This window comes from Vombatus ursinus, unplaced genomic scaffold, assembly GCF_900497805.2.
Source record: "Vombatus ursinus unplaced genomic scaffold, bare-nosed wombat genome assembly UNPS02014932.1, whole genome shotgun sequence".
Classification (NCBI taxonomy): Eukaryota; Metazoa; Chordata; class Mammalia; order Diprotodontia; family Vombatidae; genus Vombatus; species Vombatus ursinus.
The window spans coordinates 10,630,372-10,651,458 of NW_020954710.1; the positions used below are offsets into that span (position 1 = coordinate 10,630,372).

Consider the following 21,087-nt stretch of genomic DNA (forward strand, 5'->3'; position numbering starts at 1 on the left):
TTGACACTACTGATCTAGTCCAACTCTCATTTGACATATGAGGAAATTGAGACTGATAGAGTTGAAATGATTTGCCCACCTCTTGGAGTAAATAAAGAGTTTAACAAGTTTTATTTGTCCTAAGTTTACTGTGCTCTGGTTTCAAAGGATGTCCTTTCGTGTTAGTACTTTGAGATTGTCTTGATTTAGAGCTGTTTCCATCTAGCACACCCCCTTCTTTTTCTAATAAGGAAACTCTGACCCAGAAAAGATAGGACTTGCCTAAGGCTATACAATGGCAAAGCCAAGAATCAAACCTAAGTTTCCTGGTTCAAATCCAGTTGTGTGTATTTGTATGACTCTTCAGCTTTCATCTTTCCTGACAGAAGAGTCTTTAAAAAAAAAAATTTGTCTTTATCCAACAGTCCCCATTTTCTTCCCTTTAGTGGTGTAAACATTGAACTTCTCACCAAATCGCAGAATACTTGAACCATGGGGACATCTGATGAAGCAGATTGTTTTAGGAGAAATACTGTAAAAGGAAGTATTTCTTACAGTGGATAATGCATTTATTGAAGTTGTTCCCTCGTGGTGGTAGAAGACAAAAATACAAATGGGATCTCTTCCTCCAAAGTTCAGCCTTTACTCTTTTGTTCTCATTTCATACTCCTTCCAGTCTCATGGTTTATAGAATCCTAGAGTTTGAAGGGACTGTGCTGTCTTTCCAATTCTTTCTTCTACATAGATCTCTTGGTTCTTTTCCATTTTTTTTCCTCTAGTGCTCTTGATTCATTTGTAAAAACATTTTAAACTCTTGTTCATATCTTCTGGGAATTCTAGTTAAATTCATGCCTATACTTTATTTTTCTTTGAGATTTTGCTTGAAGCTGTTTTGCAGTCATTCCCTTCTGAGTTTATTTCAAATATCCTTGCCACCATGATAGCTTTTCACAATGGGATTCTTTTTTGTTTGCTTATTTTTCCAGACTGCTTCCTGTCTTTGGACTTGATGTTAGGGCTCCACTCTGTGCACTTGTGAGGGAATGTCTGGTTAGTCCCCTTACTGCTTTCTTGTAGTATTGAATGTTATATTATTCCCTGCTCTTAGGGACAGTTTGGGGACCTGCAAGTTTTCAGTGCTCCCAAAGTGGTCTGATCCAAGGTAAAGTTTGATTGCTGCACCCCTAGTCTGAGCTCTGAAAATTCAGGACCTGCATCTGTGTCTGAGCGGGAAAGAGGAAGGAAGAAAAGCATTTATATAATGCCTACTCTGTGCCAGGCACTGTGCTAAGTGCTTTTTACAGATACTATCTCATTTGATCCTCACAACCCTGCAAGTGCAGTTAGGAGGTGGGCAGTAGTTGATTGCTGCTGGACTTGGCCATTGCCGTCAGTGTCTGCTGACCTCTGTTTTCCTTTACTGACCTGGCCGGGTCTCCATCTCATCCAGTCTGCCACATTTTCTATATAGATCTCTTTGGAGGAGTTTGGGTTGAGGGGAACTCTTCCTGCTACTCTGCCACCTCAGTTCTGCCTTCTGTCTAGGCAATCTCATTCATAAATTTCTCCAGACCTTTTAAAAACCCATTTGTATTTCCTATCTGCACCGCCTCTTTGGGTTATATGTTTGATAAATTTCATTTGTCCTATGCTTATGTCAGTCAGATATCAAAAGTTGATCTTCTAGTATTTCACCCAATATGTGAATGAGTTCCCTTTTTAACATCCTTCTCTTTGGCAGGTGTAAGACTGGGAACAAAGTAACTTCTTGTCAAAGAAAGGTTGAGGCCCCCTGAGGTAGGGAAGGACTCATCCATTGGGTCCTTTGGTGTATGCAATCACATCAAAAGCTAGAAAAACATACAAATTGTAAACTCTCTTTAAAAACAGCTTTCCATATTATTGTGCATTAAGAAATAGTGAATATAAAGTAGACAGAAACATGAGAAGATTTGTATGAACTGATGCAGAAATACACAGTATCTGAAGAAAGCTTTACAGAGTAATTAACTACAGCAATGTGAATAAAATGCTACTAAAAGAAAGGCCAATTCTGAATAATCCACCAATACTGTTAGAGAATATGCCCCCAACGTCACAGCAGAAAGGTGGAGGAGTATGTTATATTCCTTGTCAGGAAGGGGTCACTATAGTTCACTATATTGGATTTGGGTTTTGGGTTTTGTTTTTGCTTAATTTTTTTCCTTTGTTCTAAGGGAGGGTTCAGTATGAGAACAGGATTCCCAGAAATGACAGTGATGTAGAGCTACAAGCATTCAGTAAAATATATTTGTAGATATGTAACGTTTTATATTTACAATATAAAAATATTTTACTTATTTGTATCTAAATAAAATAGGGGGGAAATAGTTTTCCATCAGTGAGCTTAGTGTTAGATTGTGTGTCTGTTGTCCTGAGATTTAGGCCAACTAGAAGAAGTTTGTCACTAAGTTGGCCCCACCTACTCTTGAGGAGCCTCTGGAGAGGGCTGTGCTCTGCATTGGTGGAAGGAGTACCACATCAGTGAAATTACAGATCCTGATAACATTGAAGTTTCCATAAATCGGCAAGAGGATGGGCTACAGTGGTATTGATCATTGAGGATTATAGAGGTCAAAATGTCTCTCTCAGATGTGAGTGTTAATAGTAATACAGCTATACAAATGAACTTGGAGCAATATCTCCAGTCCCAGTATCTTGTCTTAGTCCCAGGCCTGTATTTGTAGCAGTCCACTAGCTATCTCTATCTGAATACGTCATTCTTATTTCAAAGTCAACTTATTAGAGACTGAATCCATCACTTACCTCTCAAATCTGGCTCTCTCTTTCAATTTACTTTTCTGTTAACAGATGCCACTCTACTCTCAGTTACTGAGGCTTGAAAACATGGAGACATCTTTGAATCATCCTCAAGCAATTGATAATATTAAGTACCTACTGGGTGACTAGCACTATAGCAGCGCTTTCTCTCACGTCCAGTCAGTCACTGAATCCTGTGGTGCTTTCTTTCAAAATCTGTCTCCTATCTACCCCTTAACATTCCGATCGTTATCCCTTAGAGCAGGCCCTCACAGAATCATAGGATTTTAGAGTTGGGAGGTATCTCAAAGTCCTTCTAGTCCAACCCATACCCAAAAAGAATCCCTGCTAGTGGTCACCCAGCCACTGCTTGAAGATCCTCCCCCCCACGCCCACCATCTAACACTTGGATTACCTGTGTTGCCTCTTTACTAGTCTTTCTAGTAAAAAGGCTCCTCTTTCTCTACATCACTTCAGTCAGTAATCCTAAACAAGATATTCCGATCAAGAACCCCTTTAACTCAAAATCTTTAATGGCTTCTCGTGGCTTATAATATAAAGTTCAGACCTCTTGGCCTAATTTTCAGGGCCCTCTATATTCTGTCCTTATCCCACCCATCTGTTCCTATTCACCACTATTCTCAATATGAATTCATCACTTCACCTGATCTGGTTCCTCTGATCAATGAACAACCACACTTTTAGTTGCTTTTGTGCTTCCTCTGTTTGTGCTGTCACACCCCACCCCCACCCTACATCTGCAGTGAAGACTCCTTTTTCTCCAATTATCCAAGTCCCGTCTCATCCTTCCAGAGCCACCTTAAGGCTCGGCCTCTTCCATGAAGCCTTTTCAGACTCTTCCAGCTGCTGGCTCTGTCACCTGCTGTCATATTGTTAGGTCACTGTTTCATATTCCTGTATATTCCTGTTTCTTCAACAAGATTATACATTTCTCAGTGGCAGACTAGTCCCAACTCTCCCATCGTGTGTTTATGGAACATAATGTTTTAATCCAAGTGTAAGACTTTGCGTTTATCCCTGCTTTTTACTAAGGGATGTTAAAGGTCATCGTTTTGTAAAACAGTTATACTCACTCCCTCATTTATTTGTTGGGTAAATCCAGATCTTCATAGCCATCTTGGGGCCCCAAGATAAATGAAGCGTCTGTATATATAGGCTTGACCCAAAGTTCCGTTTTCCTTGCTAAAAGATGAAAAGAGTAGTTTCTTCATTTCCTAACTTTGTCTTTATTTCTTCATTGCTTATCTACCCTGATACGTCACCAATTCAAAGGAAGAAGGCTTTTTACTTTCTTGTGTGCTAATACCAGTGGTGGTATTAGCAGGAATGAATCTGTTTCTGTTGTATACGCTACAGGATCATGATACCTTGGGTAGCTTTCCTGTGTGTGTGTGTGTGTGTGTGTGTGTGTGTGTGTGTGTGTACACATACAGATATATATATGTGTGTGTGTGTGTGTGTGTGTATATATATATATATACATTTTTTTTTATGAAATACAGCCAGATTTTTATGTTTTCAATATAGGCCACTACTTTTTTGAGGCATTTCTAGCTCGTCCTTGCCAGGGCAGGTATGACAAAATCAAATCCTATATTAGACCCATCACTGCAGCTTCCTCAGCTCATCTCCACCCCACTGTTCTGGTCTGCTGGAAAGTGGGAGACTCAGTACGTTCTGGTGTTTCTTACCATTGGAGATGAGCTGTTTGTGTAAAGTCCTTCCTAGGCTTCCCAAAAGCTGTTCCAAATAATCCGGAGAAAAACTGTGTTGTGTATCAACAAGGAAAAAATGGAGCTAAAGTAATGTGGGAGCCTAGCTACTCTGATGGTGATTGCTGTGGGCTTTTATTCTACTGTGAAATTAGCCCCTGTAGAGAATTCAGTGAGTGGAAGGGTGTTACTGAATCCAGAGTAACTGACTGTTGTAGTAGAATCTGTCTCCACAACTATGTCAGTTACCATGTAATGACCTTTACTCTTCAGAAGTCAATCCTTACTCGACATCAAAAGCAGTAGTGTTGTGATGTTAGCTAGCTATAAAGTCTGCTCCTTTTTCATTAAAACGTGTGAGCCCTGAGCATCACCAAAAAAAAAAAAAAGATTTTTATTAGTTGATGCAGTTTTAAAAATCAGATTAGCGTCGAGCATATGAGCAGTGATGAATCTGCAATGGCAGTCATTAGGCAAACTTCCCAATATTCAATAGAATGTAGTTTGTTGGAGCTTGGTTGCTAAAGTACAATAATGGAGATATAGCTTTAAAGCCTGAGTTTGAAATTGCATGCCTTAAACACATAGCAGTAGAGGCTGTACTGTGCCTATTATGAACTTAATGTTATGATCATATGGTGTACCATATCAAATGCTATTGAGTCTCAGTAGTTCTGAACCAGAGATCACATGGCTCTGACATGGAGATGTCTGCCTCTCCTACATTCTCTTGCACATGTGAACTTTGTATAACAGTTAATGAGGAGAAAAGCCTAGTTGGGCTGTCCACACGTAGGCTTCTCCCTCTCCCATTGATTCTAGAGCAAGGCTGTTTCCTCACCAGACTTAGGGAATCTCAGAATCTTAGAGTTGAAAGAGACTTCAGCATTTGTCTCGTCCAATCCATTCCCATTACAGTCTACCTGACCAGTGGCCGGCCAGCCAGAAGCCTGATGAAGACTCCAGAAGGGGGAATCCCTTCCTCTTCCTGAGGCAGCCCACTTTGGGTTAGTTAGCTCTTATTGTTCAGAAGTTTTGCCGTAAGTCAGGCAGAAACGTACCTCTGTAGTATACCCCCATTGTTGCTGGTTCTTCTCTCTCATACCTCTTTCAAGAGATGACCCTTCAAATACTAGAAGGTAGCTGTCATGTTTCCCCTTCCTTCTTCATGGCGTAAAATCTCAGGGCCCTTCACTTGCTTGCTTGCTTGCCTCTAGAGGTTGTGCAGTTTTGTTGGTGTCCTTCAGTTTTATCTAAGTGGAAAGGTAGCAACTCTGTTGGTTGATTATTTGCTTCAGTGAAGCAAATGAAACAAAACTGCCTTAGCAACTAAACGCAAAATTATCCACTTCTTTACATTGTATCTTGACCATGTTTCTATACTGCTGGATCCAATACCAGGAACCATTCTCTCCACGTTTCTGCAATGGAAATGTCTTTTGGTTTTCTGTAATACCTAACCTAAAAGTTATAGTGGGTTACTAAAACTTTACAATCATGTCACAGAGGACCAATTCTCTGGCAATTTTACAGTGTTTAAAGGCTTAATTTACAATAGATTTATTTTCTAGAGAAAAATGTAACGGAGTGATTGAGGGTGATGGTGAAACTTTTCAATTCTTAAATAGAAAATGATGCACCTCTTAATTTTGTTCCAGAGTTTTAGAAAAAAGAATATAACTTAAAACATCATTATTAGTGACTTATGTATCTCATTACATTTTGAAATGTTGTCGGTATTTTTACGGTAGTAAGAGAGGTTATCATTTATGAAATATTGAACCAATGACCTTAGCTATTCAGTTATGATGAAAGGCCCAATCTAACATTTTATTGAACGTGATACTTATGAAAAATGAAACTTCTCATTTCCATTACTTAATCAATAGCACATTAAGCCATTTATTAATTTGATTAAAGAAGGTCATTGCAGAACTGAGTATCCCACTCCCTTCTTATCTAGTTTAATTTTAATAACCAAGATATAGTAGGGTACTCTTACAGTCACTCCTTGAAGCTATGCAGGTCCAACTAATCTTCTGTTTGCAGTCTGCATGTGAGAAAGTAAACAAAAATCACAATCTGGGAAACAGCAAACCATTTTGAGTAGCTTTTAAGATAGAGTCAAGTTCTTTTTTTGGTTATCAAATTAGTGAGCTGGTGAAGACAACTTGATTAGTATACACATTTGAAACAGTAATTCATAAGAACAAGCAGAATTTACCTGTATTTCAGTAAATATATCAATAATCATATAAACAATTTGCACATTATTACTTAAACCAGTAATTAAAGATGTCAGGAAAATATGGACCCAAGATTAAGAAGGAAAACAGAATGGTTTGAATTTTAGAGAGGAAACTATTAAAACTTACCACCCTGGGGGCAGCTAGGTGGCACAGTGGATAGAGCACCAGCCCTGGAGTCAAGAGGACCTGAGTTCAAATTTGGGCTTAGACTTGACATTAGCTTTGTGACCCTGGGCAAGTCACTTAACCTCAATTGCCTCAAAAAAACAAAAACAAACAAACAAACCAAGGATTGTGTTTAGGGAGCAGCTAGGTGGCACAATGCGTAGAGCTCCAGCCTTGGAGTCAGAAGGACCTGAGTTCAAATTCAGCCTCAGACACTTGACACTTGCTAGCAGTGTGACCCTGGCCAAGTCACTTAACCCCAATTGTCTCACCAAAAAGAGGGGGAAAAAAAACAAAATTCACCACCCTGGCAGGATATACTGTATACAGGAATACCCTGGAGATATTGTGGGTCTGGTTCCAGACTACCACACTAAGGCAAGTCATGAATTTTGAGGTTTCCCAGTGCATATAAAAGTTATGTTTACGCTATACTGTAGTCTATTAAGTGTGCAATAATATTATGTCTTTAAAAAGTATATACCTTAATTAAGAAATACTTTATTGCTAAAAAAAAAAAAAAAGATGCTAACCATCATGTGAATCTTTAGCAAATTATAATCTTTTTGCTGGTGGAGGGTCTTGCCTAGAATTTAGTGCTTCTTAAATTGTGGGAAAAGTTTAAGAAGCCCTGGCCTAGATGTTGATGACTGCTGACTAATCAGGTGGTGGTTGCTGAAGGTGTGGGGGTAGGGGAGCACCTGTTGCAATTTTTTAAAATAAGACAACAATGAAGTTTGCCACATTGACTCATCATCTCACTTGAACAATATTGTTGTGTCTAAGGGAATTAGGGAGACCCTTGGGTAGGGAGAGAGACTGGGGAAGGCTGGTACGTGGAGAAGTCAGAACACACACAACATTAAGTTTGCTTTCTTATGTGGGCACAGTTTGTGGCACCCCAAAACAGTTATAATAGTAACATCTAAGGTCACTGATCACAATCACCATCCCAAATATAATAATAATGAAAGTTTGAAATACTGTGAGAATTACAAAAATGTGACAGACAACATGTGAGCACAGCACATACTGTTGGAAAAGTAGCAAAGATAGACTTACTCGACACAGGGTTGCCGCAAGCCTTCAATTTGTAAAAAACAAAACAAAACAGTGTCTGTGAAGTGCATAATAATAAAGTAAAACACAATAAAACAAGGTATACCTGTATAGAAGGCTGAATGGCAAAAAAGAAATACATAAGAAATTAATGCTTTAAAACATCAGAGAATAAATAACATATAGAAGATTGACCCAGAATAGATAATTCCTAAATTGTAGGTCCAGACCCTATATTCCGTACTTTAGGGCAGCAGAGAAGTGGAATGGTACAGTACATGGAGTGAAGAAGACCTGGGTTCAAATCCCATCTCTGACTCAGACTGGTTTTGTGACTTTCGCCAAGTCACTTAACTTTCAACTGCCCCCCCAAGTGACTTTCTAAAACTAGATTATTGAGAAGCTGCTTGCCTATATGTGTGGAAGATGGAAGGTGCTTCTACACCAAGAGTTCCCCACCCCCAGTTCAACCCCACCCCCAAAAGAAAAATAAAGGTTCAGACTGGGATGAAGCTGGAGGAATATTGTGAAATTAGTACCGGCAGAATTTGAACTAATTCTTGAAGTTAGGAAGATTACCCATGACACTTAATGCTTTTGTTTACTGTACAGGGAAAGATCCTTTGAAGATCATGATTTAACACAGGGCAAGGTCCAGAGAACATTTATGAAGTACCCACTATGTGCTAGGCACTTTGCTCTAGACGCTGGGAATGAGTAGGGAGGTACTGCTGTCAGGGAGCTTACATTCTGCTGTAATACTAGCCAGCCAATAAGGGGAAGACCTCTAACCCAAGGTACCAAGGGAAAGAAAATGGAATCACTTCTGCTCAAGCTGCACCCTGAATCTTCTTGTTAATTTCTGATTTAAGAAAGTCAGTGACCCTGAAAGTGACTCTAACCCCTGTCCTTCCGTGGCCTACTTTGAAATTTTCTATTCAAGGTCCCCACAGAAATCTTAAGATTCTGTAAGATTCCTATTTCTCCATGTTTAAGTAGATTCGCACCTTTGAAAATATTTTAAAAGTTTCATCCTAGAAACTGTTCTCAAAACATATCAAAATTACTTTAAATTTTCTTTTTTGGGGGGAGTGAGGAGCAAGGCATTGTGTCACCGGTGGAAAGGTTGTGGGATTTGGAACAATAATAATTGACTTTATATGGTCCTTTTAAGACTCACAAAGTACTTTACACAGGTTATCTCATTTCAGTCAATCAAAAATTATTAATTGAATTAAAAATGAATTTTTAAAAATCATCTGAATTGAAAGCCCTGGGTTCATCCTGAATTTGCTGCTTACCACCTGTGTCACCTCTTGACAAGTCACTTACCCTCTCTGAGCTCCAGCTTCTGGATCTAAAACAAAGAGAGGGTGGGACATGGAGCCTGGTAGACCTGATTTCAAAATCTACCTTGACACTTGCCAGCTGTGCCTCTCAGGGCAAACCGCCCTCTCTGGAGCTCGGTTTCTTGGTCTGTAGAAAGAGAGGGTTGGACTTGATGACTTCTCAGATCATTTCTGACTCTCAGTCTGTAATCTTAAATTATTGTTGTTGCGTTTTTGTTCAGTCAGATCTGACTCTTTGTGACCCCATTTGAGGTTTTCTTGGCAAAGATATTGGAGCATTTTGCCATTTCCTTCCCCACCTCACTTTACAGTTGAGGAAATTGAGGCAAACAGGGTGAAGTGACTTGCCCAGGGTCACATGGTTAGTAAGTGTCTAAGGCCAGATTTGAACTCAGGAAAATGAGTCTTCATGACTCTAGGCCCAACGCTCTATCTACTGCACCAGCTAGGTGTTCCATGTAATCTTAAATAGGAATGGAAAAATAGTTAGAAATTATGGCTAAATTCATTTTTTTAAGTGGGTAAAGAATTAAGTATAAATTATTTCTTAACTTCCATTGAGAAGTTATTGCTGTTCACTTGTGTTTGACTCTTTGTCTATAGACGATTCGGTCCATGGAGTTTTCTTGGCAAAGATACTGGAGTGGTTTGCTGTTTTCTTCTCCAGTGGATTAAAGCAAACAGAGATTAAGTGATTTGCCCAGGGTCACACAGCTAGTAAATGTCTGAGACCAGATTTGAACTCGGGTCTTATGACTCTAGGCTTAGTGCTCTACCCACTGAGCCACCTAACTGTCTCGCCATTGAGAAGTATAGATATTCAAATGTATAAGTAATTGTATAAGAGAAGAAAATAGTAAAGAACATTCCAGATAAATGAAAAGCCTCCAAGAAATTCTAAAATGAAAATTTCTCTGATCACTTTTCCTTACATTATCTGTTTCCTGAGTTTTGTTTCTTCTTTTAGATCCATTCTCTAGGACCTACTGGCCCTAGGGTACAGGCTGTGCCCAAAATACTAACAGAATGCCAGGTCCATCCCTTTGCCCAGACAGCTGACATTCTGTCTTCTCTGGCATGCTGTCAGGGACCCAGAAATCGGCTTCTGCTGTCACGATTGTCGAGCTGCAGTGCGGGGTGAGACTGCTTCTCACCGTGAAAATGCCCTTTAAAAATGCTGTTATCAGGGCCCAGGCAGCATCACCTATGACAGGTCTGAATGGTCTTAATTATAAGTATTATCACCTAAAGAGAACTGTAAGAAGCCAGATGCTACAAACTTCCCAGGGCCAAAGGTTAGATGGTCCAGGTATGTAGCTTATAAGACTTCTTATCTCAAGACAGGAAAAGGAGAATTGTGCTTCTTACCTTTCCTCCCTTGCATGGTTGCAGACAGCCAACATCCAGCTTGTCCTTTTGGTTATTTAGACTTACTTGACAGTTTGCTCCATTTTTACCTTTGGTTGGGTACATGTTATTTAAAATGTCCACTGCTCCTTTGGAAGTGGGGCTTGGTGAGCAAGGGTTGCTCTTTGCCCATGGTGGTCTTCTGCCTTCTCACCAGGACTGCTTCATGCCACCTCTCGTAGAGACTTAGCTGATAAGAAATCCTTAGCTTCTGTCCTCGAGAGGACTGTGAACAGAAAGGGTCTTGTTTGTGGAATAGAATGAAGGGGGAATCATGCCTGGGGAGTTCTCCTGAGGGGAGACTTAGGAATGGGTGTTAAGTTTTATAATTCCCTTCAAAATTGTAGATGTTTGGGGATTAAAATTCACAGAGGTTCTCAGTGCCAGAACCTTGGATTAAAAGCATGGCATTTTTGCCTGAGGACAGACAGTTTTTAGTTTTGTGTTTTTTTTCCCCCTGACAGTACAGCCCAGTATTGGAGACATAGTGGCTTGCCTTCTTTCATCTAACATAGATACAGAGGAAGCTGATCTCTGCTGTTTTCCTTTCGGGTTCAGAGCAGATTGAACCAATGCAGAGACAGGAATTTCTTTCCTCTCTCCCTGATAACCATGCATGCCATCAAGATGCAGTCACTATTGATGTACATAATTGATCACGTTATTAACCTGTGCAAAAAGCCTTATTACAGTAATAAAGCCTAACTTCATTATACACTGTATTTAGAAGAGCTAAATGTGCTGGGGAGAGGCTGACAGGTTCCCATTTCAGGGCTGATTCTGATGATGATAATGTTTAAATAGCATTGATCGCCGTCTAATTGAATTTCTTTTCTTTCCGTAGGCCTCTTCTGAAGAGCTAAAAGCTGCCTACCGGAGGCTGTGCATGCTTTACCATCCAGACAAGCACCGAGACCCAGAGCTCAAATCACAAGCCGAGCAGCTGTTTAACCTTGTCCACCAGGCTTATGAAGGTCAGTCAGGGTCTGGGTTTTGTGAAAGCTGCCCCAGTAGCACATATTGGATTCTTACAATACTTGCGTTGAAGAGTGTAGAGGACGAGGGTCCTTGGTGGTGTTTAAAGATGGTGGTTAGCTTCGTGCCTTCTACTGACTGACTGACTTTGAAAAAGCAATATTTTGCTTTGGAAATCAATATGTGCCCAATAAGTGGAAAATGAGTGCAGAAGCTGAGCACGAGACCAGGTTTTGAATTGTAGGGGGAATCGGCTGCTTTTCAGTTGTTTACTCCAGTTTTCTTCCAGAGGGAGACCCTCTGGTGCAGGGCCAGGAGGCTTTTCCATCCAGGCTGGCAAATGAGGTGGCTCGAGTTTGTCTCCATCTGAAAGAGAGTCTAAAGCTGAACTCTGGCCTCCTGGGTTCCATGGCCAGTGGGGGAGGAAATGCCTCCCAGAACTTGGGGCACTTGGTCATATTGAGAAAATTCAGTCCCAAGAATGAGAACGAGAGCAAGCAGAGGGTTTTTATCCTTATATATGATTTATGTCACAAAGGGTTTGTTGAGCCGAGTTTTCTTGTGGTGAAGTATTATGCTTGGATTTAGAATTTATCCCAAGCAAATTGGCAATAACTCATGCCAGGAATACATTTAGTGAATTGTGAGAGCCATTCTCCCATAATTAGACGGGCTAAAAATGAGAGGACATGTTAGTCTATGAAATAAAGACTTTTCATTGTACAAATAAAAATATATCTTGTATCTCAGTTTATAATTTTGCCTAAAAATTAGATTTTAATGACCAATGAAAGTCAGGCAGTGGCAAGTGATGTATTTGCGTAGCCAAGACAATGTAATCTTATCAGACTTAGCTCTCCAGTCAGAGGCAGATGTTTCAAATCCATTTATAGGAAGGGCTTGATTGAAACTGCCTTCCTCTGATTACATTCTGTTATCTGTGTGGATGAATTAATTTTACAGTTGTCTGAATTATTGATACAGCTTGTGTGCAGCATTTTGGAAATTTGGGAGGAGTAATTGAAACACGAGAGAGTTAACAGCAAAGCCCGGCTGGCTCTTGTCAAACTGCTGCAGCAGCAAGCCTGGCACCCAGGGGTTTAGCCTAAAGGGAGACAAAAGCAAAATTGTGAATAAATGATTCCTTATTAAATCCGAGAGATTAGCTGAAGACGTTCGGTGCCTGTGTTTTTGAATGGTCAGCATTTCTTTCCTCCATATTAGATTTAAACATGAGCAGAATCATTTGCATCTTCTTCTCTTTTTTTAATTAGGCCTTAAAATGTATGGAACAGTCTGCAAAAAGAAGTCAAGGTCTTCTGTAGAGATTGGCAAGGGCTGGAGTTGGGCCGTGGTGGGGAGGAAGGTCACAGGTGTTGGGTGGTCTTGGTCTGGCTTTATGCAGCTGTGTTCTTCAAGGCATTGCCCAAACCATTCGTAGGATCGTAAATTTAAAACAAGGAAGAACTTGAGACATCATCTTGATCATCTCCCCTCATTTTACAAATGAGGAAACGGAGGCCCAGAAAGAAGAGACTTGCCCAGGTGCCCCTAGTAGTAAGTGGCCAAGGTGGGGTTTGGCCTCAAGCCTTCTGTCTCTGCATCCCAGGCTTGCTGTCCTGACCTCTCCTGACGAGCTCACATCCTTCTGGAGAACAGCCTGTTTTCTCTTGTGTCATTTTACATCACAGACACAACTGGCACTGTTGTGACAAGTGTTTTGCCTGACTGACAAAATTATTTACAAATAAGTGCTAATGCTACAGAAAAACATGGGCTGTTTAAGATGCTCCAAAGGGCTGTTGAAGGAGAAAATTACCATAACAGTTGCAAGTTGGCTCCACTGCCTGGTCCCTCACGGGCTGAGTACCCTCATGGAAGGCCTGCCTCGGAGTCCCACCTGACACTTGGTAGCTTTGTGACCTGGGCAGGTCACCCTAAGCAGCCTCAGGTTCCGCATCTCTAAAAATGGCCATCATTAGAGCCATAGTCCCAGTCTCAGAGTTGCTGTGGCTGTCCAGATTATCAAGGGCTTTGCAGATATTAAAGCTTTTTGGCCAGGCCAGCTATTAGCATTATAATTAGGTTTCTTTAGAAGTTGCATTAACTTTTTTTGTAACTTTGGTATAGCTAAGCAGATATTTGAGAAAAGTAAAACCGTTTTGTCCCGGTGGCTTGAAAGAACTAATGCATCTTTCCCAGGGGAGCTGCCACGCCCAGGAAGCTTCTTCAGCCCTTATGAAGCTGACTCTGTTAGTCAAAAATAACCACTATAAACATGGGGACACGACAGGAGGAAAGGTGTGTGATCCCTGGGAATTCACAGAATAACGTAAATCTTGCACTTTGTAAACATATGCCTTTTAATTTGCAGTTCTCAGTGACCCCCAAACCAGAGCCATCTATGATATATATGGGAAAAGAGGACTGGAAATGGAAGGATGGGAGGTAAGAAAAATTATATGTGTCATATCCCAGCAAAAAAAAAAAGAATTAATGAATGAATAAAATATCCATACAAATACTATCTTAAGGAAAAATACATTCGAGTCAACAAAATTCTAGACCTTTTGCCCTCTATCTTTGTTTAAAATTGAATAGGAGTTTTTAAAAAATAAATGTCCAGCAGCCATCATTAAGTGGCTACCTTCTTTCATTCATAAATGGAGTTTTGGGGTTTGGGAAAGCCTAAGTAGGAGTTAAAAAAAAAAAAATATTCAGAAATATACTGTTAGAGGCACACTTTTTCAACATCATGTAACATTTCACATGATGGTCTTTTGGTATGCGGCTGCTTAATGTATTTTCCCCCCTCCACCACTTTTGGTCTTGGAACCTAAACAGCTACATGTGCCCCATCCTTGGAGACCATGAGAGCCTTTGGCATACATCTTGATTCTGACAAGGGGGGAGAAGAAGAGAGTAAAGTAAAATTGCCTCTTGTCCCCTTCCCACCAGTGCTTAATAGGAATTAGCAATGCCTTAGGCAGGATTACTTTAGTGCGGGTAGGAGTTAAGTCTTAGTCATTTTAACAGAAGATTTCAGCCATAAACTCTTCCCAAATCCCCACATCTCTTTCATCAGCTACTAGGAGGAGGGAGGAGAGAATCTTATCTTCATTAAATTCTTTCTATCTAATATGCCGCTACAAGTACATATCGTATTTTAAAATATAGGTTGACTGCATCTTTTCATACCACTGTTCAGGGCTCTGGGAAGCCAAGGCCCCTGCTTTGTATCTCCAGTTTCATTGTTAGATTTTTAATTCCAAACAACATTGCTCCAAACTTCCAATTAGAGTGATGGGGCTAAGGTTTTCCTGGCAAAATATTTCATGGCTTCCCTGGTGCCAAAACAAAATGATCTCATCATAACAAATGCACCCAGTAATGACTGTAAAAATATTGGAGAAGTCACAGGTGGTGCATGCACCTTTGAATAAGCCTTCAAATAAATATGTATTATGAAATCTCTTTAAGGACAAAGCAGAGAGAGCCAGTCAAGTTCTCATCTATCAGAGTTGGCTTGCTTTATGTTTCATATTGATACTATACCATGGAACAGTGCCTGCACTGCGAGATAGAAATGCCTTCAGCAAAGAGTCCATGAAGATCCCTCCCCAGGTATTAGCTCGGAGATGTATCAGAGCTTAACATACAATAGGTAAATTGAAGCCATTATTTATACTGTAAAGGAAAAGTCTCACTGAACTCCAGCTCATTTTGTGGAGCTGGCATCAACATTTCTTCAAGGAATTCCTACAGCTGGATGAATGTTTAATATGAGGACTGTCCCACTTCAGTAATAGCTTTCACTCCAGGGAGGCAGCTGCATTCCCTTCATGCTGTTGCCGGTATTTTGAACGCTATTAAACTTTTCCGATTGCTGAGGGGTGTTCGTTTACTGCATATTGTTAAGATAAACATATGGATAGTCAGTGAAGGATGAAGGGCTCTGTTAACACCTTAAATGTCTGAAATGCCTTTCATCTGAGGATCTCAAAGCACTTCACAGCTGTGATTTGGAAGTAGCTTCCAGCATCTGATAGATCAGTAATATCATTTCCATGTTATTAAAAGTAAGCTATCTATATTGTGTAGTTTTAGCTTCGCAGGACTATACAGCCACTGGCCCTTGCTCCTCTTGGTAAATTCACGTTCTTTTCTTCTTCTAAGAGAATTCTGATTCTCTGGCAGATTGCCATAATCCTGAGATGTTGCCATTCCCTGTTTGTAAAAACCCCTACTTCTTTCTATCTTGTCATCTTGGATCTGGAATTTAATTAACAGTGTCTTTGTGGGTGCCTGTTCAGAGAATGGAAGCAGTCCTTTTTCCTCAATGACTGAAAACCAGCTTTGAGCTGGCAGGAGAATCAAGAGAGTGGTTTGAAAAGCTCAGTCCTCATCTCCAGCAAACATTGTGCTCAGACTAAAAATTAAATTAACATTGCTATTTTTTTTCCCTTTCTCAGCTCTTGTACAATCTGACTTTCATCCTGAGACCCTGTTCCCAGTCTTTGCCCTTTCCTAGTCTTCTTTCTCACAGTTATCAAAATAATCTTCCTAGAGGAAGGATCCAACCATGTGACTTCCCTCCTCAAGAACCTTCCCTGACTCTTCATTACCCCTAAAATAACATACACACTCCTCACTTTGGCATGGAAAGCCCTTCACAGTCTGGCTCCAGTGAACTTTCTAGACTTGTTTCACATCATCCTTCACATTTTAGCTAAATGGGCCTCCATGCTCTTCCCCAGCATTCCTCCACCTCCCCTCTCTGGCCTCCATGGCTTTGCCAGTGGGTTGGCCCCCATGCTAGTGATGTCTTACCTCCTCATCTCTGTCTCTTGGAATCCCCAGCCTTGGAATTCCTTCAAGGCTCAGATCAGGTTACATTTCCTTGTGGGAAGCCTTTCCTTATCCTCCTAGTTATTAGTGTTCCCTCCCTCTTGAAATTATCTTATATTTATATGTTGTATGCCCCAGTTGAATGTAAGCCCTTTAAAATTAGGGCCTCTTTTTTTTGGGGATCGGGGTTGTCTTTGTATCCCCAGGGTCTAGGAGAATGCCTTGCTAGTTAAATTAATTGAGTTCATCTTATCCATACTTTCTTGCCAGATCTTTGGAAGCTAATGTAGCCCAGTAGTGGGTAGAATAACTTCTCTTAAAGATAGAATAATATAAGAGAACATATCCCTTCCCCCATTCCTTCAATCCCTCCCCCCCTCCACAGGCTTTCCTGGGGAGTTTATATTAACAACTATTAAGTTAATGTTCAGCTGCTCCCCAGCATTTACAATGACCAGTTGCTGTGGATTTCCCTATCTCCATGTATCTATTAGAATCTAGTACTTGGAGATCTAGAATTGGTTCATATGAAAAAGCCCATTGAGGTTTTCTCTTGAGTTGGACGTTCTTTTAGAGGATGTAAACGGGCAGAGTCTCTGCATTTCAGAGCTTCCTAGGACCAGATGGAGCATTCTGGATGCAGTGGCCAGGCCAGCCCCTTTCACCTTGCAATGAGCCTGGCACAGGGACTAGGTTTTTGTAGCTTGTGTTAGATAGGATGACCAGACTCAGAGAAAATGACACTGTTAGAACGTTTTCCTCTTCAAGCCTGTCACAGAGTGTGTCAGAGGAAAAGTAACTTAGAGCCATTAATTCAAGCCTGCAAGCAGCCCAAGTGCTTGACAGCGAATCTTGCCCTTCTCTGGCCGCTTGGAGCCTGGCACTTGCCAGACCCTGGGTTTTCTGACAGGATTCAGATAAGAAACTTTGAGCCCCAGAGTCTTCTTGGAATCTTCTGAGGGCCGGTGTTGCTGGCCTGTGCCGGAGCTGGAACTGACTGGGAAGCTTTTTTCCCTCTGCATTTTTCCTAGCATTCTGTAGAGCAGGCAATTAGACTTTTAAACTTTTTTTTGCTAGGGAAAAATAGCCTGACAGCCGTAAACCTTACAGAGGTAAAACAAAGCAGTTGGCCTCATGGGCCTCCAAAGGCTTCTGCAGCTGTAGATCCTAAGATACTGGGAAATATGTGTTCTCCATGCCTGCAGTTCTCTTACCTCCCTGCCTTTGGCCAGGAATCCAGATCAGGTCATGGAGAGCAGTCCAGGTGAAGAGGGGCTGCCCTGATTCACAAGCCCAGGAGGTTTACAGGGTACTCACAAGAAATTATTTGGGGGTAGTTTTGCTTGCCTTCCAAGAGAACGAGCAGTTTAGTTTTTGTTTCAGCTTCTTTTCCATTTTATTTTATTTTTTTCCTTTGGAGATCATAGGATTATAAGGTCATTTAATCCATTCACCTCCTTTTGCCAAGAAGGAAACTATCAAGTCACAAGCTCATATTAAACATCTGCTAAGTGCCAGACACTCTGCTAAGCTCTGGGGGTACAGAGAAAAGCAAAACCAACCCTTGTTTTCAGGGAACTCATGAGCCCATGGCAGAGACAGTAGTGCACATAGCTGCGTGCGAACCCCATGCAGAATAAATGGGAAATCGTCTCCGAAGAAAGGCATTAGTGTGAGGTGCAGTGGGGAAGGGCTTCTGGCAGACATGTGGTGTGAGCTGTGACTTCCAGGAAGCCAAAGGAGCTGAGAGGGGGAGCCAAGGAGGGAGAGGACTGCAAGCGTGGTGGATGGCCAGGGAGCATGCCTGACGGTCTGCAGAGGACTGGGAGGGGCTTGAGGAGCCTATCAGAAGATTGTGTATTTGATCCTGGAGGTAATAGGGAACCACTATGGGTGGGGGAGGGGAGGTCAGTGACCTGGTCGAACTTGCTCTTCTGGCCAGTCAGTTTGACAGATGAATGGAGGGTGGTGAGGGTAGACTTGAGGCAGGCAGACCCTCCAGCAGCTGGTACAGTAGTCCAGGCATGAGCTGATGAGGGTCAGCACTAGGTAGAATGGCAGTGTCAGAGAAGAGAGAGTATACAAGAGATGTTATGAAGTTAGATACAGTAGGACTTGGCAACTAGTTGGATAGAAAGGGTGAGAGAGGTGAGTGAACTGCCCAAGGTCACACAGATAGCAAAGTGACAGAGTCACGATTAGAACCCAGAGCCTCCAACTCCAAACCAACGCTTTTGCCCCTGCCCTACAGAGAGGGAAATAGAAAAGGGATTGAGAAGATAATGGTCACTCTGAAAAATGGTACCTGGTTCACCTTCAGTCCAAGATCAGGCTACTCTGAGAAAGTGAAACGGCTATAAATAGGAACACATGTCCTTGGTGTTCCCAGAGCTGAGCAGGCTGCAGGATGAGGGTTGCTTGCGACATCAGTTAAATATAATCTAAATAGTGTGTTTTGTGAGGTCACAAGACTGTCAAGACAATCACAGAGGTTCATTTTGCCATTTAAAATTTGTTCTCTATGTAACAATTGAAGTAACCCTGTCCTCTCTACCTACGTCCATCTGTCTTTCTATTAACATAGATATGCTTCAGTACTTCAGTGAGGATTTGTGGTTTTTAAAATAGATTTTCATCAACATCTTTTTTTTTTTTGCATTACCATAGTTTCCCCCAGTATCCCTCCTGCTTCCCCAGAAGCCATTCTATAAAATGGTTTTTTTTTTAAAGACAAAGGGAAGATGGGGGGGTTAGTATAATTGATCAATACATGGAAAGAGGCTGAAAAAATGTGCTATAGGCAACACTGTGGGCCTCCTCCTTGAGAGAGGCTGGGGCTGAGGTGGGAGTGTCTGTCTTCACATCTCCTTTGAGCCATGCTTATTCCCTATCATTTTCAAAGAGCATTTGTTAACTCTCTGCTATGTGTGTGGCACTGTGCTAGGCACTGGGGATACAAAAGGAAAAAAAAAAAGCAGTCCCTGCCCTTTGGGACTTACAGTCTGCTGGGGGTAGGAAGCATGTACACAAACAAGTAAACATGAAGCCTGCACAATAGTGATTAAAGCCGAGGGAGTTGGGAACACCAGAACTGGGGAAGGTCCATTTCTTTTTTGTGATTCGATCAAATGCCCACCTTTGGGCACCTCTCACTTCTTTTCTTTTTTCTTTTTTTTTAAGTTGTGTGACCAGGGAGAAGTCATTTGATTTATTTAACATTCTTTTTTTTTTTTTAAATTTTGAATTCCAAATTCTCTTCCTCCAGTCCTTCCCTACCCGTTGAGAAGGCGAGCAATGTGATACCCATTATCCATGTGAAGCCTCGCTTCTTTTCCTGAAAAAAGTATTTGTGCTGAGTAGGCCAGAGATAGTCCACAAGCCTTTGACCTCTTTTGGTTTTTATCCCAAACCATATTTTCTAATGATTTTGCTGGCCTTGCCTACGACCACATTTGCACTGAAATTTCTGGGTATCAGAAAATAGGTTAATTTAATTTCACAGGCACACAGAATGTTAGAGCAGGAAAGCACCTTGGTGGCCATCCATGCCTGAAGAACAGTCCCTCTCGCGGTGGACCAGAGAAGTGGTCCTTCAGCCTCTGCTGAACATCTCCATAGAGACGGGACTGCTCTAACCTGAGCCAGCCCTCAGGGGTCTTACTAAGCTGCCTGTGCTGGAGTGCCTCATGGCAATGAGCCTTGTCTTCCTGCCTGTCGTTTTTGATAGCTCTGAGATATGCTTCATCTTAAAATACTGAGGTAACTTAGCCATTCCCCTGGTGTGGGAACCTAACTTCTTTAAAGCTGCCTCACAGGTAGCCATCACTACCTTTATCCAGAGGAAATGTCAACATAGAGGGGGTCAGTTACTAATCAAGGGTGTCACTTTCAGGATTTTCACAGAGCGTTTATGGTGGTGGTGGTGGTGGTGGGTGGGAGGGAGGGGAAAAGCTGCTACCTCTGGGGGTAGCCCAGTCAGTTTTTATATATTTTTGTAGACCTGCTCCGCCTCTTTTGTACCCCTCCCAATAAAAAAGGGGGTCAATTTTTGGTTTCCTAATCTACTGAGAAACAAATCAGATATTTGTGTGAAGAAGGCAATGTGCATCTAAAAAGACCGAACCTGTTTTTAAAAGTTGTTAGCTGAGCTGTTGTTCCCACTCTAGGTAAAAATTCACCATCCAGTTGGGGTCAGCCTTGGTTTTTGTCACTTGGTATGAGAAAAGAAATTTGCAAGCTATTCTGTCATATAATTTTTTCAAACTTGGGCTCTGAAGATAGGCCTTCCTTATACCACCTGCCCTCATGATTCTTTTTAGAGATCCTTTTTCATTCTGCTGAGCATAAAGACTCTCTCCACTGGGACTTTTTTGTCTTTTCTCTAGGCTTTGACGACCACCGATATCCAGTTGACCACTTTTCTACTTCCCATTATATCTCCTTTCCAGTCTCCTCTTCTCTTCCACTGTTTTTGAAATCTTCACTAAGAGATCTCCCTTTCAACTACCCCAGGTTCACATCTCT

The 21,087-nt window shown here is 41.3% G+C and overlaps 1 protein-coding gene across 1 annotated transcript in view; it reads left to right on the forward strand.

Annotated features, from left to right (window-relative positions):
• Positions 1-21,087, forward strand: part of DNAJC11 (DnaJ heat shock protein family (Hsp40) member C11) — a 75,000-nt gene that overhangs the window by 12,107 nt on the left and 41,806 nt on the right. Inside the window, exons 2-3 of the mRNA XM_027843840.1 lie at positions 11,585-11,714; positions 14,090-14,163. Of these exons, the coding sequence (XP_027699641.1) occupies positions 11,585-11,714; positions 14,090-14,163 (204 nt within the window). The remainder of the gene's footprint in view (positions 1-11,584; positions 11,715-14,089; positions 14,164-21,087) is intronic.